Source organism: Heliangelus exortis, unplaced genomic scaffold (genome assembly GCF_036169615.1).
Source record: "Heliangelus exortis unplaced genomic scaffold, bHelExo1.hap1 Scaffold_131, whole genome shotgun sequence".
In the NCBI taxonomy this organism is placed as follows: Eukaryota; Metazoa; Chordata; class Aves; order Apodiformes; family Trochilidae; genus Heliangelus; species Heliangelus exortis.
This window is the reverse complement of record NW_027285950.1, coordinates 132416-152494: the sequence shown is the minus strand read 5'-3', so window position 1 is coordinate 152494 and position 20079 is coordinate 132416. Positions and strand designations below refer to the sequence as shown.

General features: G+C 50.8%; 2 protein-coding genes across 2 annotated transcripts; both read right to left on the bottom strand.

Moving 5' to 3' along the window:
• Positions 1 to 12578: 12578 nt before the first annotated feature.
• LOC139790688 (maestro heat-like repeat-containing protein family member 7) lies at positions 12579 to 15330 on the bottom strand. The gene is made up of 7 exons (XM_071732557.1): positions 14908 to 15330; positions 14581 to 14757; positions 14197 to 14355; positions 13917 to 14018; positions 13497 to 13599; positions 13115 to 13165; positions 12579 to 12866 (listed from the first exon to the last, which is right to left on the bottom strand). The coding sequence occupies exons 1-7, from the start codon at positions 14959 to 14961 to the stop codon at positions 12739 to 12741; spliced, it is 774 nt and encodes a 257-aa protein (XP_071588658.1). The 5' UTR covers positions 14962 to 15330; the 3' UTR covers positions 12579 to 12738.
• On the bottom strand, positions 14903 to 19636 carry LOC139790687 (uncharacterized). Its single transcript, XM_071732556.1, has 9 exons — positions 19299 to 19636; positions 18668 to 19011; positions 18449 to 18528; positions 18210 to 18330; positions 17818 to 17907; positions 17038 to 17416; positions 16371 to 16468; positions 15801 to 15950; positions 14903 to 15542 (listed from the first exon to the last, which is right to left on the bottom strand). Exons 1-9 carry the CDS (start codon positions 19372 to 19374, stop codon positions 15327 to 15329), a joined length of 1554 nt encoding a protein of 517 aa, XP_071588657.1. The 5' UTR covers positions 19375 to 19636; the 3' UTR covers positions 14903 to 15326.
• Positions 19637 to 20079: the final 443 nt, after the last annotated feature.

The window sequence follows — 20079 nt, the reverse complement described above, 5'->3', positions numbered from 1 at the left end:
ATGCCTCCTCCTGCCAAGGAGAAGCTGCACTGGGCTGCAGAACCCAGCAGCCCTCCCAGCAGAGAGAGCCCAGGGGTGTGAGGAGATGCCCAAGTGCTGCCCATGGGGTCCTTGCCCTCTGCCCCTCTGTGGAGCTCAGGCTCCTTACATCATCAAAGAAGGGTGGGAGCTTCTCCACCAGCAGCAGAGCAATGGCTTTGGCCTTCTTCTTCAGGTGCCCCATTAAGTTGTGGAAGATGAGCAAGGCTGACACCCTGCTGTCTGCACAGGGATCCTTCAAGCACAGCAGGATGTCATCCAGCAGGGACCTGTACCTCATTCTTCTGGCCTGGGGGAATCAGAGAATTTCTGTGCTGCTTGGAGCAGGGCTCACTCTGCTGACAGCCACCCCCTTCCTCCCAGCCAGACCCAAGCCACCATGTTACCCCCCTACCTCAGCCCCAGGCTGCCAAGGTGGCTCTGCCTGACTCCACCTCGCTCACCATCTCCTCTTCTTCTGACAGTGCCACCAAGGCCCTGAGGGCCAGGAAGTTTCCAGGGGAGGGATGCTTCAGGTGTGCCTGGAGGACATGGAGGTCAACCCAGCCCTTTTGGAAGGGGATGGCAGGCCAGGAGAGGAAGCAAAGAGAGCAGTGAGAAGCAAGCAGAGCCCGCAGGACCCCTTGACACTCTGGGGCTCCTCATTACCGTGGTCACGACACTGCTGTGGGGCAAAGAAAATAATCTGGGGCTCCCAGACTGCCCCTTGGGCCGGACATCTGGGTGTTGCGCATTCTCCTCCTCCAGTGTCTCGCCTGCATGGGGGAAAAACACACAAGAGGCATCAGGACTCAGCATCTTTGCCCACTGGAAGAGCTTTCAACTTGGCATGGATGAGGAGGGAGGCTGTGCTGGTACCAGCTCCCAACCCCAAGCAGCCCTGGCAGTAAGGCACCACCACCACTGTGCTCTTGCTGTGTTGGATATTCTGGTTGGATGATAGTGAAATATTGCAGTAGATTTTTGAAGCACTGGATCTGGGCACCTAAATGATTGTAAATATTCTCTGGTTGTGGCTCAGACTTGAGTAAATGTAATATGGAAAGTGACTGCACGGCAGCACTGTGTGTTGGTGTTTCTGTTCCTTTCCGTGTCTGTATATTTCTGTTCTACCAGGACTGGCGTTTCTATTCCTACAGATATTTGATCTCTTTCCTTTGTCTTGCCTTTGTTACCCAAATTGAGGAGAAGTTCTTCCTCTCTGCTATCTATTGATAGTGATTTGTAAAGTTTTGTAGGGTGAATTTGGTCAGAAATTGTTAACCAGCGGAGGAAATTCCAGTGCTCTTTGTTGATGGGGAAGAGAAGTGTCTTCCTTGATTTTTAGTTCATACACGTCCAAAATAAATCTTAGTTTTAATTGTAATTTTTCAATAAAATACGCAATGAGAGTAACTCTGTTTCATAAATAGATATTTACATGTGGTGTGTTTAGCTTTTGATTCCATTCAAGGTCCAGATGATTCAGGTGTAGTCATTACAACCCAGTTTTGAAGTAGTGCTCTTGGCCTGGCTTTGATCAGAGGTTTGCTTGCAGATGTCACTGGACTGAAGAAGTTCTCTAAGATGGAGCTGAAGCAGTTCCTGCCCGTCTAGGAAAGACAGCAATATGGGCCAAGAGCAGTGCTCCTTTTTTTCCTTGCAGACACAACTGGTTTAACTTAAGCTGTGCCTAGCCAGTTCCACTTGCTCTCCAGCTCTCCTTTTTTATAGAATGTTTTTTTTTTGTTTCTCACAGATTGTCTCTTTTGCTAAATTTAATTTATTAATTGAGGATTGTTGTGCATGTCATAAATCATGGTTGCCAATCTCAAAAATGTTGGCATTTGAAGAGACTGAGCTTTTAAACAAATGTAAAAGAGTCTAGAATCAAGGACGGGATTAATAGGAAGGAAAATGGGTCTTTCTGAAAGCTCCTTGGGGACTGTAGTTTCATTTAGTGTTGAATGATCAGTCAGCTTAAACTACTAAAAAGAGTTCAAGCTGATGCTGTTAAAAATGACCGAGACTCAATATTCTTCTGTTAATGGTTTAATTTAATTAATAAAATTGCAATAAGCAAAACAGCGCTGGGTGCGTGGGGAGTCTCCACTCACACTCCGCACACCATAAAGTTTAATCTTTTAGCTTATATTCCATACCTTAATACATATTCATAACTATTCTAACACATATTCATAACTATTCTAATACATACTCATGACTGTTCTAGGAATAGGCTGGGTTATGTTTATTAGTTCTTGGAAGAGGCAGGCCTTCAAAGACACATGCCCACTTTGTCTCTGGGGGTCTTTTTGACCCCCATCTGGTGGTCGTTGGACGAAGTCAGTGTCTGCCTCAGTTTCCCCTCTTGTTACCCTTCGATTCGGCACATGAGTTGTGTCCTGATTAATTTCTGGACTTTGTAGGACCCCTGGCAAAAGGTTCTCTGTTTTCTTTTGTCCAGGGAGGGACTTGCTGTTAAGGAGGTGGCTTTTGGATGTAAGGCCCAAGGTGACTTTTGTAACAGAGATGACTATTTGAACTCCTCTGGGTCAATGAGTGTTCCTTATTTCTCATTTTAGAAATATCCCGTGCAACGATGGCTGAACAGTAGAGGCTGACTTTGCCTTAGTGTTTGAAACTGGACTTGTGTTGATGTGGATTTGGAGATCACTTGATTAGCAATGCATGTGTCTGTTCAGGTCTAGTGTACAGCAGGGTTGGTGTTTTTTATTGGTACACTTAGTACCAATACCTTCCAACAGCTTTGGAAGTAGAGTGGGCATCTGGGAACTGGTTGGTATCTGGTGCCTGGCTTCAGGGGTTGCAAGAGGTTGACTCCTCTTGTCAGGTCCTAGAGTTTGATCTGGGCACAGTGCCAGCCAGTGCATTCCGTTCCTCCCATGGGATTCTAAGCCCCTGTGCTAGCCAGTCCATCAGCTCTGGTTTGACTGCCCAGCTGGAGCTGAAAACCATCTGAATCAGCTGGGAGAGCTACAAATGTGGCTTGAGGAGCAGTATCCAGGTTCTGCCTTGGTTTGCTGCCTTTCCAGCTTTCTGTGAAGGCTGAGAGAGGTGCTTAAGAGGTGGTAGCGGGTGTGGGGGATGGATATTTTAAGGGCAGAGAGCTGCTGGCATCAGAGATCTTCCCTGCTTTGTCTTCATGGACTTGATGCTTTTGTCCCCAGTAACTTCAGACCACCAAGGAAGAACCTTCCATTCCTGAACTGCTGCTCTCAGTACTGCAGGAGGTGATGTGCTTCAGAGGTAGGAACCTCTGAAAAGCCTCCAACCACTTTAAGGCTGTGTAGCACTGGCTGGTTTTTTCTTTGCCTTTCAGGCACTTTCTCAAGTGGCTGCTTTGGTTGCAAGCACACAAAGAAGAGGAGTGAATCCAAACTCTACGTTGGCAGAGGTGTACAGCTTCTGTCTCTCTTGGAGAGACTTCCAGCCTCAACAACCCCATGCAGCGCTACAGGCTGGGGACAAATTGGTTGGAGAGCAGCCAGACAGAGAGGGACCTGGGAGTCTGGATTGCCAGGAAGGTGACCAAGAGCCAGCAGTGTGCCCAGGTAGCCAAGAGGGCCAATGGCATCCTGGCCTGGATCAGGAACAGCGTGGCCAGCAGGTCCAGGGAAGGGATTCTGCCCCTGTGCTCAGCCCTGGGGAGGCCACAGCTTGAGTCCTGTGTCCAGTTCTGGGCCCCTCAGTTTAGGAAGGAGATTGAGGTGCTGGAGCGGGTCCAGAGAAGAGCAAGGAGGCTGGGAAGGGATCCAGCAGAATTCCTGTGAGGAAGGGCTGAGGGAGCTGGGGGTGTTCAGGCTGGAGAAGAAGAGGCTCAGGGGAGACTTCATCACTCTCTACAACTCCCTGAAAGGAGGTTGGAGCCAGGGGGGGGTTGGGCTCTTTTCCCAGGCAACTCTCAGCAAGACAAGAGGGCACAAGAGGTCTCAGGTTGTGCCAGGGGAGGTTTAGGTTGGACATTAGAAAGAATTTCTTTACGGAGAGGGTGATCAGACATTGGAATGGGCTGCCCAGGGAAGGGGTGGATTCTCCATCCCTGGAGATATTTAAAAAGAGCCTGGATGTGGCACTCAGTGCCATGGGCTGGGAACCACGGGGGGAGTGGAGCAAGGGCTGGACTTGATGATCTCAGAGGTCCCTTCCAACCCAGCCAATTCTATGATTCTGTGATTCTATGATAAGAGGAAAGTTATGGCTAGGGTCTGATATCACCTTGTAACAAGATAATGAAGTCAGTGAAATTAAGGTAAAAAGTTTAAGCTTGAGGAAGACTTCTTACTTCATCCAAAGACCCCTTGACAACCCCCAGATACTTCCTCAAAAGACGACTCTGCCCAGACTCCACCTATCATGCATATTATAATTAATGATGTAATCCCTATGGATATGTATGTAAACCCACCTCCTTTTGAATATTCACTGAATTGCAATCACTAAAAGGTAATTCCAGAGTTTTAGGGGTTGTGCGTGTGAGTGGAGCGGAGACTCCCCACACACCCAGCACTGTTTTGCTTATTGCAATTTTATTAATTAAATAATTAAACCATTAACAGAATATTGAGTCCTGGTCATTTATAACAGTAATAACTGTTGGTTCCTGGCTCCTCTCTGTGCAGCCCCTGAGCACGCAGGATCCTGGCTAAGTCCCCTCTGTGTCAGAGCCCCGCAGCAGGGCAGGGGCCGTGGCCTGGGGGTGGGGATGGGAAACTCCTGAGGTGGGGGGCACAAAAGCCCCTCCTGGGTTCCCCTCCCGCTGCAAACAGCAGCTCCTCTGGGTGGGGCTGGGGGCTCCTTCCTGCAGCCATTTTCCAGAAGGTCCTTTTGAGGCCGAGAAGCAGGACTCTGGTACAACTGGTGGTTAAAACCTCTTGAGTCTGATTGTTGCTTGTTGATTGGGGGTGTTGGGCAAAGGGCAAAAAACCCTCCCTGCAGGACCTTTAAGTTTAAAGCCTGTTTAAAGCAGTTTAAAGAAGGAGCTGCAGGCATGGACAGTGTATGTCGATGATTGGGCATTGCCTATGCAAGGCCTGCAAGGCCTGTAAGGTCTTACTGGTAGCAACACTAAGGCTAACTAGAATCGCAAGGCATTACTGTTAGGCTAAGTATAATCAAAACTATATATAGTCATTGAACAACCTTGATAGGAAGCCAATAACCCCTTCTGGTGAAAAGCCATATATAGTCTTGTATCGAGTCTACACCGTCTTTGATTACTCTCCTGGGAGCTAATTACAAACAAGCAAACAGGACATTGTGGTCATTAAAATGAGGATGTAATCCACGTGTGGGAATCCCTCAGGATTACCGAAGGAGGATTCACTTGTTTAATGCCAACCAACCATGAGCTTACTTTTGTAATATGCATGAGCTAATTAACACAGTTAACCAATTGTAACACAAATAAATATGTATTATATACTTACAAGTGTATAAAAGAACGCCCTCAGATCAATAAAGTTGGCTCTGACTGATCATATTGATCGTGTGCCAACCCCTTCTTGCGACAAGTGGTGCCCGAACAGGGACCCGACGGAGAGGTTCCTGAACCCCCAGAGAGGGTTTCTCGACCTCACGAAGAGGGTCAAGACAGGGTCATAGACTATATTAGTCGGTAGGAATCGGGAGAGTGAAACTGGAAGCGAGAAGGACCGGCCCGGGAGAGCAGTACCGGAGACTACCTGCACACTGACTCGAACAAGAAAGGCAGCGAAGGAGAGGAGTCTGTTGAGCCGAGGACGTCGTAAGCCGTTACTGCTAACACAGCTGTGCGCACAGGTATTAATGCTTGAGTAATAATGGAAAGGCAGACGACGTATGATGTTTCTAAATGCTTTTTAGAAAAGCGGGGAACAAAATTAAATTGGAAAAAGGAGTTGTTGCCGCTGTTAGAATATGCGGAGCAACTAGGGTATTTTAAAGATCCTCATGAAGTTTTTGAAAGAGAGGAGTGGAAAAAATTAGGGCATGATTTATGGATGCGTGGGATAGATGATGATAAAATTGCTAAAAAATTAGAGAAAAGTTGGAAAATAATATCAGAGCAGCTTGATAAACACTTAAATGAGCAGAAAGCAGCTCAAGAAGCTCGCACAAGATTGTCTGTAACTGGACAAGACCCAAATGGGGCACAACCATTATTTAAAGGATTAGAGTTAAGTTCAGAAGTTCAGGAGGAGTTGCGTACTCATCGTGCTGCAGCAGTCATTAATTTAGGAGGTATGGTTCGGATGGGGACAGAGGAATCTGTTGAATCTCTGCCTGAACCGTCCGCTCCGCCTGTGTTGTCATCTTTGCCTGAGGAAAGCTCACCCCAGCATGAAAAGTATATAAAAGATAGGGATGAGTATTGGCGTACTGTGGCAGTAAATTTACAAGCAGAAGGAGATGAAGAAGGTTTCAGTTGATTGGCCAGAAAGGATGAATTGGCTATGCCTGTGGTATATACCCAAGGAGGTTCAGGTCGTGTCATTGCAGAAATTACTAGTTTGCCCTGGAAGTTGTTATCGCAACTTCGTCAGACAGTATCTCAATATGGGATACAATCTGAACCAGCTAGACAGCTGTTAGGATTTATTTGGGACAATTACAATATGTTGCCTAAGGATTCCTATAATGTAATGAAGTTGATTTTGTCTCCCTCAAATTTTCTCATTTTTACGGATATGTGGGAACGATTGGCACGCCAAGTGGTGGACGTGCCTAGACAGGAAGACGATCCACTATTTGGGGTTGCTGTAGATGAGTTGACAGGTACTGGCCGGTATACACGTATAGAACTGCAGGCAGTCCTTCCACCTGCAAAGCTAACAGCTGCAAATGAAATTGTTAAAATGTGCATTGAAAAAATAAAGGATGGATCTACATCTACACACTATATGGGTATTAAACAAGGAAAAACTGAAACTTTAGATAGCTTTGTTGACAAACTATTGGCTGCAATGAGAGCTGCTCAGGTCTCTTATGACATTCAAGAGGCTATATTAAAGCAGTGTCTAACCCAAAATGGAACGCCACAAACGCAGCAGTTGATTACAACTTTAGGACCCACGTGGACTGTTTCTGAATTATTGCAAAAGGCTCAAACTTTGCCCACTGGTCCAATGGCTATGTTAGCTGAGGCAGTAAAAGGTCTTGGGAACGGGCTAGGAAAACAGGCACAAGTGTTAGAATCAGGGCTACAACAGCAGGGAAATCAAATCATGGCTGCCTTAATGCCTCTGCGCCAGCCTAATAAGCAAGGAAAATCAGCTGCTCGAGGTCCTCAATGTTTTCGTTGTGGAAATAAGGGACACATCCGGAAAAATTGCAAGATACCTAAAGTGCGGTGTCAACAATGCCAGAATAATACTCATAACTCCTCAGCTTGTCGAGCTCAAGCTGTGGGAAACTTCCAGCGGAGCGCGGGGGGGCGCCGCACTATGACACAAATTGCCGCTCATTCAATGATTACTCCAAACGAGCCTCAGGCATTAACTCACAACAACTGCAACCAGCAACTCCCGGAAGACTCGGTTTGGACCTGGCAACCTCAGTAGAGGTTAAACTAATAGACAAAAACCCAGCAAAGGTCCCAACAGGAGTTTATGTGCCTATAATGATAAAGGGGAATGCTGTAGGTTGTTTACTGATAGGTAGATCCTCAGCTACCATGCTAGGACTAACAGTTATGACTGGATTGATTGACAAAGATTATCATGGAGAAATTAAAATCATGATATTAACACAATTTCCACCAATGGCAATTCCAGCAAGAAGCAAAATAGCTCAGCTGATTCCATTACCACACCTAGCAGAAGGTATTACACCACATAGTCGTCAAGTCAGAGGAGATGGGGGCTTTGGATCCTCCATGGCTCCACTGACTATGTTGACAGTTAGGATGAATAAAAGGCCTGAGATTGAAGTGAATGTCACTTATGGAAATGAAACTGTGACTATAACAGGTCTTTTAGATACCGGAGCGGATACATCTGTTATTTCAAAAGCTGTATGGCCACATAATTGGCCCACAACTGTTGCTACAACGTCATTAGCGGGTGTTGGCGGAGCTCAAATGGCTGAGCTATCTCCTGTTACAGTAGAATGTGATGGTAAAACTATCATGACTGAATGTTCAATTTTATCCTTGCCACCGCCTGTTCAAATGTTAATAGGGCGAAACATTCTTTCACAGTTGGGTGCTGTGTTAACTACAAAGTCAAAAGACCAATGATGGCGATTGCTACATGGACCTTCCTGATTCCACTGCAATGGTATTCTGATGAACCCCTTTGGATTGAGCAATGGCCGCTTAAACAGGAAAGTATACAAGCTGCCCATGAGTTGGTAAAAGAACAATTGCAGCAAGGACATTTAAAACTTTCAACAAGTCCTTGGAACACTCCTATTTTTGTGATTAAAAAGAAATCAGGAAAATATTGCCTGCTACATGATTTAAGAGCAGTCAACGAACAAATGGTTGCAATGGGAGCATTGCAACCTGGACTTCCCACTGTTTCTATGTTACCGGAAGGATGGGACTTATTAGTTGTTGATTTGAAAGATTGTTTTTTCACCATTAATTTGCATCCCCAGGACACATACAGATTTGCTTTTACTTTGCCATCAATTAATCGACAGGCTCCTGCAGAACGTTATGAGTGGACAGTATTGCCTCAAGGAATGAAGAACTCCCCTACCTTATGTCAACTGTATGTAGGTGCTGCCTTGCAACCAATCCGGGATTTATGGACCTGTAGTGATGTTATTATCTATCATTACATGGATGATATTCTTTTTTGTCAAAAGAACCCATGGTCCGATGAACAAGTGCAGTTCATAGCAGAGGAATTAGAACGTGCGGGTTTAAAAATTGCTGAAGAAAAAATTCAGAGATCTACACCTATTAAGTATCTTGGCTGGAAAATTACTGAGGCACAAATTAGTCCACAAAAGTTACAATTGTTAACCAAATTAGAGACATTAAATGATGTTCAAAAATGTATGGGGGATGTACAATGGTTACGACCTGTTGTCGGTATTACTAATGATATGTTGGAACCTTTAAAACCTTTGCTAAAAGGCACTGATCCAGCTCAACCTGTTACTCTTTCAACAGAACAGAGTAAAGTGATTCAACAATTGGTTCAACATGTAACTTCTGCACTGGTGTGCCTAGGGCTGTCAAGAAGCAAGGCTGGGTTTTCTCTGTGAGCTGCCTGGTGTCCTCTAACAAGTAGGCTTTCCCTGCCTTGGGCAGTGGAGGCCCAGACTGAGTCTTACTCCATGAATAACAGCCCATCCAGACAATAGCTTGACTAGCAAGAGGTGAGGATGGGTGAGTTCAAACTCCAAAGGGAGGGGATGTTGCTTCTTTCCATTGTCTCCTATTACAAAGGGGCATTTAGGGGGCAAAAGAGGCACCTAGCAAAGAGCATGTGTTTTCAGAGAACTCGTGACCTCTGGGCACATCATTCTGGGCTGCTTGAGGTGTTAAGGTTGCCAGTATAATTTGTGACAAGGTCTGAATGTTCTGTGGGCTCTTGCCAGCTCTTCCAGGAGAATTGCTGGCTGGGCCCTACTTGGCCTTGGTGGACCTATCCAAGGGACTTTGTGGGCTTTCTGACTCCTTGGGGCCACTCGAAGGGCGAGCAGTGGCCTTCTTGCAGATGTTGTGCTCAGTTGTGACACAGCAGCATAAGTGGATGCAGAAGGCAGACCTAGGGAAGTGGAAGTTGAAGTTAACTGAGGTTTAATTGTACCTCAGCTGAATCACTTCTGCACCAGCCTGATTTCTTGATCTGAGAAATGTGGAGCTGTTTGTCTGTTGAGATCCTTTGTTACTGTGACTTCATTGTACCTCTAAAAGTTGTCGCCTTAAAACTGGGGAAAAGGTGCATATCTTCACAGCTGATAAGGGGGACACTCAGTACTTTTTCTTGAAGTGAGCAACTTGCACAGGCTCTGAAGCTCCAGGGGTAGCTCCAGCCAGTTGCAAGATGACTGTAGTGTTCAAACTGGTTATAAACCAGTTCCATTTGGAGTTTGGTAATTCAGCCCAGTGTTGGGCAGGCTTGTTACCTGTTTTGCTCTGAGCTCATTCTGACATGGGCATTTGGAATGGTTTTTTTCTCGCTGAGATGCCTCCCAGCTGGTCTCTGACCTCTTCTTCCTGGGCGGGTCACTGATTTCACACCCCAAAATCCTCCCGCAAAGCCACATTCTTGGTCATGAGGAGTGTGGCTTTTTTTCAACCTGGTACCTCCTAATCTTTATCGGTAGAACGCCTGCAGGTATCAGACACAAAGAGTACAGTGTATGCTCTGGTCTTCATTAGAGCAGTTCATCATTTTGAACTAGAAAATGTCAAGTGATGAGGTTTTTTGTCCAACAGTTATCTCTGTAGAGGTAGCATGAGCTCTGGGATGCAGTGGAAGTGGGAATAGGGATGTACCTGTGTTCAGTTGAATCCTCTATGATGTTTTATATGGTAGTCATCTCTCTCTTGTGAGAGCTGCATCAGCAGGATGCAGGTAGGATATGAGGTGTATCAGGACGTAGATAAAAGCCTTATCCTTAGAAGAAGCCACCTAAAAAGGGTAGAATAGCATGCAGAAGACCTTCCCAGGTATTTTGGGTTCTTATGTCCTGCATGAAGCAGATCAGCGTAGCGTGAAGTATCGAGTCAGACACTTGTCTTTAAAAGGTACTTATGAGGTGGCAATTTTTGTGTGGAATGTTTGTCTGGCTTTGAAGTAAGGCAAGTTTTATTTTCATTGGGTTCTGACTTGATAGAAGATCCATGAAACTTTCTTTGGAAGGAGTTCCTCTTCTCACACCTTAGTATTTCTTCAAAACCCCTATTGAAAATAAAACCTAAAAGTTTAAACTCTTCACCCCTCATTTCATCAAACCGTTTTTTAGTAAAATAGGGAGCAGAAGGGGAAGGTTTTTCAGCTTGCTACTTGGTTGGCCACACAGCCTGAGTAATCTTTGTATTTCCAAATGTGCAGTTGGCCACATTGTGAGGGATTTTGTGCTGCAAGTAATAAAACTTTATGTGCACACACTACCTGGTCATGAAGCATCTCTTCAGACATTGAGTGCAATATGAAAGGGTCAGTTTAATAAAATAAATTCCCTAGCTTCAGTGTAGTATTTTGGGAAATCTGAAAATGTTTTCAGATGTGCTGGTGGTTGAACAGGCAAGTTTACTGACCTTCTAGCTTCTGAGAAAGAGAACTGCATCCCTAGCTATAAAAGAGGCATCCAGGTTTCAGGAATTGCAGCTTCAGTTGTCAGTCACACTTCTTTCAGTTATGCATAGAAAAAAAATCACCATTCCACCAGCACATTTATAGAATTTATTAAGTAGTTTGTGTCAAGCCACTGAAAACATGCTATGAATAAGCTGGGAAACAAAAAAAAAACAAAACCAAAACTACAGTTGCTTAAAAAGGAAGTGACGGGGTGTTGATGGTGAGTTTCAGGAAATGGTGAGGATAAGGGAAAGGTAGGAGATAGAATATAGCACATAGCAGTGACAGAGGGGGATTCCTTCTTGTTTGTTTGTTTTAATTGCTAACGAAACCATGGGAGGGATCAATTGAAATCCTTCCATTTTCTTGAAGGCAAGACCAAGTTGAACACAGTGTTTTTGGCTCTCCTGGGTGTGAGTACTGCTAAAAGGAGAGCTTGCTGGCCCCCAGGGACCGTCTGTGAAGCTGCGGGATTTGGGCACTGGAGAGCTGGAGGCAGGAGAAGGGTAAGAGGAAACAACCAGCTGGTGGGATCCTGAGTGGGATCCTAAGTGAGGAAGTGGGATTGTAGCCCAGGTGACTTTGTAACTTTGTTTTGTCTCTGTGTTAAATGTTAATGCTGTGGGTATGTGTGTGTGGGAATGAGACCAAATGTAGCTGTGAAGTGAGTATCCTTTTATCCCGGGAATGAATGTTACCTGATGTATGCTCTGAAATGTAGAAACTGTGAAAAAGGGAAGAAAAAACAAAAAACAAAAACCAAAAAAACAAACAAACAAAAAAAGGGAGGCGGGAGGGGGTTGAGTTTTATTACTGGGAAGTGGGCTTCACTTGCTGTAAGTGTAAACTTTGGTCTAAATGGGACAATCAGTGGTCAAAGACCAAAGGTGTAAAATTTTTATGGATTTGGAAGTGAACAAAGTGAGTGTGTGCTACATGGGGATTGTTGCTGCGACCTCCTTTATGAGATCCTTTGTAGGAAGAGCAAAAATGTGTGGTGGTGGAATTTAGTGACGGTGATTGTTACCACCTGAGCTGTTATTTTATGTTTTGATTGTGAGGACAGATCAGCCACTACTCATGGAGGTCCCAGGACTTTACAAAAATGTCAGGAGCAGCAGTTAAACCTAACAACAGATGCTGTCTATTAATGCCCCTCCCTAATAAAGAAAGGAGAGAGAATAAGGGAGAGAGACTTATGATTGGAAACTAAACTACACAACTTTAATGAAACAGTAACAAGGAAACAATTACTAAATCTATACAACTATCCAGGAACGTCACTAACTATATACAAATATACAGGAAAACGATCCCACCTTCCTCCCCCTTTTCCCCCACTAACTCTGACAGGGCAGCCCTGGAAGGTCCAGGCTGGACTCCTGGAGTCAGCGGCAGTCAGGAGCTGGAGGCAGAACAGGGCTCTTCCCAGAGAAGAGCTGCACCTCAGCCGGGCTTAGCGGCGCCAAGGTCGCTTGGTGCTTCCTGGTTTTGCCTTCACCCTTACACAGCTCAGAATGAAGGTGGTCTGAGTTGCCAGGCACCGGATGGAGGGTGTGCTGTCATACTTGAGGTGCTGAAGTGCTGTGAGCAAAAGAAAAAGAGAGCCCAAATGAGCCGCAGTGTCTGCAGAGCCATCTCCTCCAGCCCCCGGCAGCCCCTTTGCCCTCCAGGAGAACAGAGCTGCTGCAGAGGAATGCCCAGCATGCCCCTGCCATCTTCCCCTGCCCCTGAAGCATTTCTGTAGAGCAGGGCCTGGCATGGCAGCACCCTGCCCAGGCTCCGTCCCCTGCCCCTCCAGCCCCGACCAGCACAGCTCTGCCCCTGCTCACCGCTGATCGTCTCAGACAGCTTCTGCTGGCTTTGGCCCCGCGCAGCAAGCCCTGGGAAGAAAGAGAGAGAGCGTCTCCGGTGTGCTGCTCCCCCCCCAGCACACTCCGCCCCAGCACAGCCCCCGGCCCGGCCGCCTCGGCTGCACAACCTCCTCCCCCCCCGCAGGGCTGAGCCCGCGAAAGACCAGGAGTGACAGGGTGGCACTGGGCAAGGCGGCCACCAAGCCCCCCTGCGTGGGCAGGGCTGGCAGAGGGAGGCCAAGGCCCTGCACGGGGCAGCCATGAGGGGCTCTGGCAGCCACACGGCTGCTCCTGGTGCCAGGGCAGCAGTGGGGGCTGGGGCCAGGCTGCCAGAAGAGGGTCCGCAGGGGCTGTGGCTCACCGATGAACCTGATGGCCTCCATTCTCACGCTGGCCTGAGCGTTATGCAGGTACCCCAGGCTCTGATCCAAGTAATCTTCAGCCCTGGTCCTGTCCTGCAGCAGCTGGAGAGAGCGGGAAGCTATGGGCATGTATCCCAGTCCTTCCTCCCAGCCCATTCCCCTCTCCCAGCCAGGAGCCTGTGGGACTGAGGTGGAGAGGGAGCCCCAGGGGTGCCAAGAGAGACCCCCGTGGGGTGCAGGGAGGGGAGAGGGGCCTGGAGAGGAGCCCCTGGGGGCTCTCTTCTTGAGGACAGGGAACAAGGATGCAGCTCCAGGCTGTGGGCTCTGGGCTGCAGCAGGGCTGTAGGGGAGGCAGAGTTGCAGAGCCCACAGCCCAGACTTTTTCCTCCTCCAGCCTGAGGCTTGCGGGTTGTCCTCACCAAGCACTCTCCAATCCTCCACATCTGCTCTGTCCGCACCACGTGTTGGAGCTGTTGCCACTTGAGGAACTCTGCGGCATCAAGGAGGGCTTGGCTGGAGGCCTGCACAACAGCACAAGTTGGGAGATGGCAGCACGGCCTGGGGAAGGAGGCCTGGCATCCCCCTCCTTCTTATCTGCCTTTCTTCCTGCCCTGATCCCACCCCTAGGAACCTGGGACATGGTGCCCTGGCCCAAAGAGCTGCGGGGCTCTTCCTGCAGCTCTGCTTTGGAACCTGTACCTCGGCCACGCTCTGGGTGTCGTCACTCATGTGAAACCAGAGCGGGAGCAGGCCCCGTCGCACTTGGTTTCTCATCTGCCTCTTGCACTTCCCCGCCACCTTCTTCAGCAGCTCAGTGAAGAGGCTGATGGAGATCTCCCTCAGCTCGCTCAACAGCCCCTGAGGAGAAGCAGAGCGGGACTTGAGCAAGAGCAGCTCTGCCCATGGTGAGCCCGTTCCCAGCTGGTAGAGCCTGCAGGGTTCAGAGAGCAGTTCTCAGGGAGAAGCTGAGCTGAGCTGCAGAACCCGGAAGCCGTCCATCCGTCCATCCATCCATCCATCCATCCATCCATCCATCCATCCATCCATGCCTCTGAAGGGCTCAGGCTCCCACAGCAGCCTTACGTTGTCAAAGAGGGGCAGGAGCTTGTCCAGCAGCTCCACAGCGATGGAGCTGGCCTCCTCCCTCGTCAGTTCCCCCATCACTTTTCTGCAGATCCTCAGGGCCTTCAGCTGAACATCTTTGCTGCCCTGCTGCAGGACCTCCAGCAAGTCCATCAGGAGCACCTTCATTTTTCTCGCCTGTGTGAGTGAAAAAGCAGTTTCCATTTGGGGAGAAGATCACAAGTGCCTCCTGGAAATCTCCCCAGGAAGCCACCAGGCCCCACCGTGGCAGGGAGGGCGTTTGGCTGACTCCCAGCCCCTGCCTGCCCTCCAGAATGCCCTGCTCACCATCTCAGGACTCTCTGACAGCGTAGCAACGCCGCTGAGCACCAGCGAGAGCATGGCCTGGCTCCGATGCCTCAGGAACCTCCAGAACTCGTAGGTTCGGGCAAAGTGCTCCTCTGGCAAGTGAAGGCTGGCCAGCAACTGAAAGAAACCCAGCAGTGAGGGATGGGCAGAGCTGGTGGAGCTCCCCACACCGTGCAGCTCCTGCTTCCCCCGGGCAGCTGAGGACGAGGGCACGGGGGCTCTTTCTGGGAACTCACAGCCAAGCAAGAGGTGTCCTCCCTGAGAGTGCAGAAGAGCAGCTTCTGCTTCCTCTGCTGGAGCTGCTTGAGGAGCTCGGGCACAACCAGATCCAAGGCCAGGGGCACGGAGAACATCACCTCCCACATGTCCAGGCCAGTGCTGCAAGCCAAAGCCCTCTGTCAGCAGGGCTGCCTCAGATAAAGAGAATAGAGACCTTTTGGGTACTTTTGGGGCCAGTACCTGTTTCCTGGTGGAGCGTTGTCCAGCAGCAGCCTGACTGCCTCCTCAGGGCACTGCTCAACCATCTTGAGAAGCAGCGACCGCACCCCCTGCCAGGCTGACTCTGAGCTGATGAAGCGCAGGTTCTCGTAGATGCAGCTCATGATCTTTGGCATCTGGAGGGGGGGACACGGGTGAGGATGGATGGATGGATGGATGGATGGATGGATGGACACATGGAGGAAGGGAGGGAGGGAGGGAGGGAGGGAGGGAGGGAGGGATGGTGCTGCCACTGGAGTGCAGCCATTCCCTCAGTTGCCCTTCCCAGCCCACTCTGTGGCCTGCAGGTGCCTGAGCCACCCAGGCCTGGGAGGGATGGAGGGAGGAACAAGGGCTGAGAGGGCTGAAGGGCAACCCAGGCACAGGCCACTCACATCCACCAGCCAGCAGTCAGAGTCTCCTGTGATCCCGTCCACCACGCTTTTGATCATCTCCTTGTCATACATGGTGAAATCCTGCATGCCCTCAATGATTCTGAGGATGAAATCTGTTCTTTCAGAGGGCTGGAGATACTTGGCAAAAATCTTTGGGAGGAAGGGAGAGGGCAAAGACACGTCAGCCGGAGTGCCCTGATGGGGTGGCTTAGCTGGCCCAGGTGGGAGGTGCCCAGCAGGGATGGTGGCAGCAGTGCCCATGGGAAAGCTGGCAGCAGGGGCTGCAGCCCCTGCCCATGGGAGGATGAGGAGAGAGGACCCCCAGGGTGAGCAAGGAGGTTTGGGGGGATGGGCACAGGGTGCTGCTGGCCCTACAGACACCCAGGGCTTGCTGGTGGCCAGGAGGTCTGGAGCTGCTGCTGCTGCTGGGATGCTGAAGGGCAGCCCTGGCATCATCTCTGCTCGGGGACAGCGAGGCCACGCCAGCTCCCCTGTTTCTGGTGCCATTGCCGACACACGTCCTCTGCTGATGCCCTGGACAAGGGTGGCAGCAAGGGGGAAGGTCATTACCTCAGTAACATTTCTGGCAGTCTCCAAGCAGGACGGGGCAGCAGTCTGGAGTTCCCAGTTCTCCTTGAGCTTCCCATGGTCCTCGGGCAGTGTTGTCACTGAGCAGGGCAGAGACACAGGAGAGGGTAAGATTCAGCAGCTTTGCAGGCAAGCTGAGCACATCCTGACAAGAGCTTGGAAGGAGGAATGGCTGAGGAGGGAGGTGATGACCCACGGCCAGGGGAGGAGGTACTGGACAGCAGTGTAAGTCAAGGTGGAGCTGCCTGCAGTGTCTGCATGGGAACGCTCCTGGGCTGGGAAAGCCCAAGGCCTCCAGCCCTGAGGCAGCCCCACAATGAAACCATGGCTGGAGTCATGGTGCAGGGGGCAGGGCTCCCATGGCTGGAGACCCCCCAGGGCAGGGGTAGAAGCTCTTCAAGGGAGGTGAGGAAGAGGAGGAGTGGGGCTGCCTCCTCTTGGAAGAAGCAGAAGCTCAGCTCTACGGGACCAGCAGCAGCCTGGGAGAGAGTGTGGGGCTGAGGAGCAGAGGAGAGGCACTGCTGGGGACATGGTGATGCCCCCAGCAAGCCCAGGAATGGTCGGTCTGTGGCAACCCCCGGGGAGACAAGCAGACCCCTGGGGTGATGTTGGTGTGCAGAGGGATGCGGCCCACCACAGCTTCTCTTACATTTTTGTCGCTTTAGTATGAAGAGGGAACAAAGGGCGTCCAAAGCCATGGCGCTGGTGTCATCGCCTTCTTCCTTGAAGGACAGGAGGAGGACGAGTTGTCCCAGCAGCCGCCCGAGGTTTGGGATCTGGAAGTCCCTGCTCTCCTCATTTTGAGCAGCCTGGGTGAGGGAGGCAGAAGAGCAAAAGGGTCTCCCAGAGCAGAGAGGTGGGGAGAGCTGCAGCGGTGTGCAGGGAGGGGGAGATGGCCTGGCTGGAGGGTGCCGGGTCCTTACATTCTCTGAGGAATACTCGGTCAGGAGACGGCTCAGAATCCTGATCCTGCCCACCACCCTCTTACGCACCTCGGGTCTCAGGCAGTTGCACGAGCTGATCAGGAGCTGGGAAGAGAGAAGCCGCTGGTGTGCCCTGGGAGCAGCCACCCCCTCCAGCAGAACCAGCACCGCTCCACTCCTGGGCTGGACTCGCTCAGTCCATCAAGGCTCCCTCTGCTCTCCAGCAAAGGCTGGAGTGGGGTTCCTGCCCCTGGGGTGCCCCACAGGCTTGGGACAAATGCCCCCCAAGCAGCCTTGTGGCCAGGCAGGAGGCAGATGCCACCCTCTCTGCAGCCACTGTCTGCCAGAAAAGCCTGGCAAGCAGCCCCTGGTTACCCCAGGCCATTGGGCACCCCCCTGCAGTCTGCTCTCTCTCAGGTTGGCACTGGTGTGAGGACCATCCATCCATTCACTCATTCACTCCAGAGAGGACAATCCCTTCCCTCTACCCTTTACACGTGCCAGACCTGGAATATAATCTGCAGCAGCTCGCTGACTCTGGAGGCAGGACAATTGAGCACCAATGCCTCCAGCAGGGTGTCTGTGCCTTCCATGGTCTGCAAGGAGGACAAAGAGCTGTGGTCTGGTGTCTTCTTCCTTCCTGCTGTCTCTGCCAGCCCCAGGAGACTGAGCTGAACTCCCGGAGAGAGCCAGGGACAGACAATCTGCTGCGTGCAGAGCAGCCTGTGGCACTGGCTGTGGCACTGTGCCCACGGGAAGGGCACACAGGAGGGAGTGAGGGTGGGAAAGTCAAGCCCGGCCCCTGCCCTGCCTTGCATCTCTGCTCAGATCCCAGCAAAGGGTGGCCAGGGAGCAGACCTGAGGGACTGGGAGCTCCTGCAACTAAGCCAGCACTTACCTTGTAGTAGACGGTGGGTTTCAGGTTCCTCATTGTCTCTTTTGGAGGAAGCCAGAAGACACTGGAGAAGCAGGCCTCGAGGAGGCTTTTCTCTTTGCCCTCCAGCACTGTCCCCACCGTGCTGCAAAGAGAGAGGGTCCAGTTGGACGCTGGTGCTGGGAGCAGTGCCTCCAGGCCCTGTGCAGGTGGACAGGGTCCCCCCTCTGGGGCAGAGGTCCCCAGGAGGGATGGGCAGGTACCTCAATTTGGCGATGGCCAGCATGGCAAGCCTCCGCACTTCTGTTTGCATTTGGAAAGGGGGCTCCTCCTCCAGCACCATCTGCAGAGTACAGAGAGATGGGACCTGGCAGCAGCCCTCACCCAGTGCCACCAGACCCTCACCCTGCCCAAACTCTGTCCTCACAGGGTGCTGGGGCCCTTGTCCCTTCCTTCCCCAGCACTGCCAGCTTCCCCCTCACCTTGATGGTCTCTGCCAGTCTGTACCCGTGGCAGAAGATCTCCATGCCCTGTGTCGAGCCAAGGATCTTTGCACATCCACACAGGGCACAGATGCATTTCAGGAACCTTGTCACCTGCTCCGTGTCCTGGCAGGCAGTGGGCAGAGAGAGAAACAGGGAGGCTGAGAGGGGACACACACCTCCAGCAGCCTGGCAGCAGGCAGCAGAGCCCCTGCCAGCAGCACCCGGCATGGCCACCTCAGGAATGGCTGCAGTTACCTTTTGCGGGCTCCTGACAAAGTCCACGATGAAGTCCACCGCTTGCTTTAATCTCTCGTCTTTGTAGAGAGGCAGCCAGCTGTCATCTAAGAGAGGAGGAAAGGAGAGGAGAAGAGGGCAGGGGAGCTGTAGAGAGGGTGCGGTGGTGGCAGGAGAGAGTTGAGGCAGGAGCTCTGCCCTCCCCCCAGCCCCATGCCCACTCCCCAGGCCCCCTCTTCCCGTCCATGTCAGGGCTGGAGGGTGCCCAGCAGATGGGCTGCAGTGCTGGAGCACAGCATGGTGGGGAAGGGAACCCCCCCTCTTTCAGCGGGGCAGGAAAGGTCCCCGTCCCACAGCCTGGATGGCTCCTGCTGCCTCTGCCTGCCTCACTCACCGACCATCAGAGGCTGCACCGTGTTCTCATCCCTGTCCTCCTCCACCATGGGGGGGCTGGGGAATCTCTCCGCCATCCTGTAACGAAAAAGGAAAAGGGTTGGAGTGGGAAGGGGGAAGCTTGGGTCAAACCCCTTGGTACCGTTCGGCTGCCGGGGCCAACAGGGAATGACGTGGGCTGTGCTCCGGGGCTCCTCGCCAGCTCCTCTCCTCTCCCGTCGCTGTCCTGCCGGACAATGAAGACCCCGCTGACCACCCCGAGGGAAGTAGGGTGCCACCAAGTGATGTCACAAAGGACCCCAGTGTGATCTCTGCCTGTGCCAGATAAGGGCAAGACAATCGGTGTGCCAGGACCCCCCCGATTGGGGACAGGGGACAGCAAGCTGCAGGTGGCAGAGGCAAAAGGACCTTTAGTCCATCCTGGCCAACTGGAAGGGGGAGATTGCCCCACTTTGGAAAGTTTCAAGTCTCATGTCCAAGGGTTGGACCAGATGAGGTCCCTTCACCCCTGACATTCCATGATTCTGTGATTCTGTGAATGATTCCACAACTCTAGGATTCTACGATTCTGTGATTCTATCGTTCTATGAATGATTCAATGATTCTGTGATTCTGTGATTGTAAAAATCTGTGATTCTATAAATCTGTGGTTCTGTGATTCTGTGAATGATTCCATGATTCTATGCTTCTATAATTCTATGGATCTATGATTCTGTGATTCTATAAACTTTGCCTTTGCTCTGCCCTCCTGGTGCTGCTGCCAGGAGAAACCCAAACCTCAG